The 1,374-nt window shown below is 44.3% G+C and overlaps 1 protein-coding gene across 1 annotated transcript; it reads right to left on the reverse strand.

The window, feature by feature from the left end:
* Positions 1-125: 125 nt before the first annotated feature.
* On the reverse strand, positions 126-1,099 carry LOC101579110 (olfactory receptor 4C3). The gene has a single exon (XM_004627268.3). The coding sequence runs from the start codon at positions 1,053-1,055 to the stop codon at positions 126-128; it is 930 nt and encodes a 309-aa protein (XP_004627325.1). The 5' UTR covers positions 1,056-1,099.
* Between the last annotated feature and the right edge of the window lie 275 nt (positions 1,100-1,374).

The raw sequence follows: 1,374 nt of genomic DNA on the forward strand, positions 1-1,374 counted from the left end.
TTCATGTGAGAAGTCTAAGTAAACCATGGAAGTCTATGAAGATGAAAACATTATATATGGTAATGTGATATAAGCTTCAGTTGTTTCACTTACAGAAATAGTCACCTATGCTTCTGCTTTGCCACTCACAATTTACCTGCAATTTCTTGTTGTGTAAAGAACATTCTTATAGCATTTTGTACTTCTTCATTTCTCAGGGTATAAATAAGTGGATTCAGCATAGGTGTCAAAATGCCATAAAATACTGCCATGCTCTTATCTACGGGTAAAGTAGATGATGGACGCATGTAACTGAATATACAGGGCACAAAGAACAAGGTGACCACTATGAAGTGGGCCCCACAGGTAGAGAGGGCTTTGCGTCTCCCCTCTGCACTGTGGGACCTCAAGGAGCACAGGATGACAACATAGGAGGCAGCCAACATGACGAAGTTCAGCAGGCAGATCACACCGCTGTTGGCCACCACCAGCAGACCAATAACAGAGGTGTCCATGCAGGCGAGTTCCAGGAGAGGGTACAAGTCACAGACAAAGTGGTCGATCACATTGGGCCCGCAAAAGGGCAACTGAAGGACCAGGAAGAGCTGAACTGATGAATGCAAGAAGCCCCCCAGCCAAGCCACTGCCACCAGCACTGCACAGAGATTTCTGGTCATAGTAGTCATATAGTGCAGGGGCTTGCAGATGGCCACATAGCGGTCATAGGCCATCACTGTGAGCAGAATGATTTCAACACCACCCAAAAAGTGGGCTCCAAAGAGCTGAGCCAAGCAGCCCTCATATGAGATGGTTGTGCCCTCAGACAGGGAGTCAGCGATGAGCTTAGGAGCCATAGAGGAAGAATAGCAAGTGTCAATAAAAGAGAGATTGGCCAGGAAAAAATACATGGGGGAAGCCAGCATGGAGCTGACAGCGATAGTGACCACAATAAGCATGTTGCCACATACCGTGATCACATAGATAACCAAAAAGAACACAAAGAAAACTCTTTGTACCTCTGGCTTCTGTGAGAGTCCCAGCATGAAAAATTCCGTAAGATTGTGTTGTACAGCCATAGATTCCAAGGACACAGAGCATGCAGTTATAGCAGTGTCTGTAGAGAAAAAAGCATACAAGCCTTAACTCCAGGGTGAGAATATTGCAAGGATTCCCTTGACACATCCTCTTCTTTTTGACCTTCCTAACGCCCTTGTTATAACCAAGTGACCTGTTAACCAGAAGACGTAACCATATGTCTATTAACATCATCATCACTAGAAACAGATTTTTAACTTGTTAGCTGAAATCAGTAACTTAATTATCTCCATTTGCAATTTTTGCTACAGATAAGGTTGAACACTTGACAGACAGGTTTTCTAACTGAAACTTCGGTGG

The sequence above is a fragment of the Octodon degus genome, unplaced genomic scaffold, assembly GCF_000260255.1.
Source record: "Octodon degus isolate 3935 unplaced genomic scaffold, OctDeg1.0 scaffold00018, whole genome shotgun sequence".
Lineage (NCBI taxonomy): Eukaryota > Metazoa > Chordata > Mammalia > Rodentia > Octodontidae > Octodon > Octodon degus.

Coding starts and splice junctions, on each gene's coding strand:
- LOC101579110 (XM_004627268.3), bottom strand. CDS start 1,055: ATGGCTGTACAACACAATCTTACGGAATTTTTCATGCTGGGACTCTCA.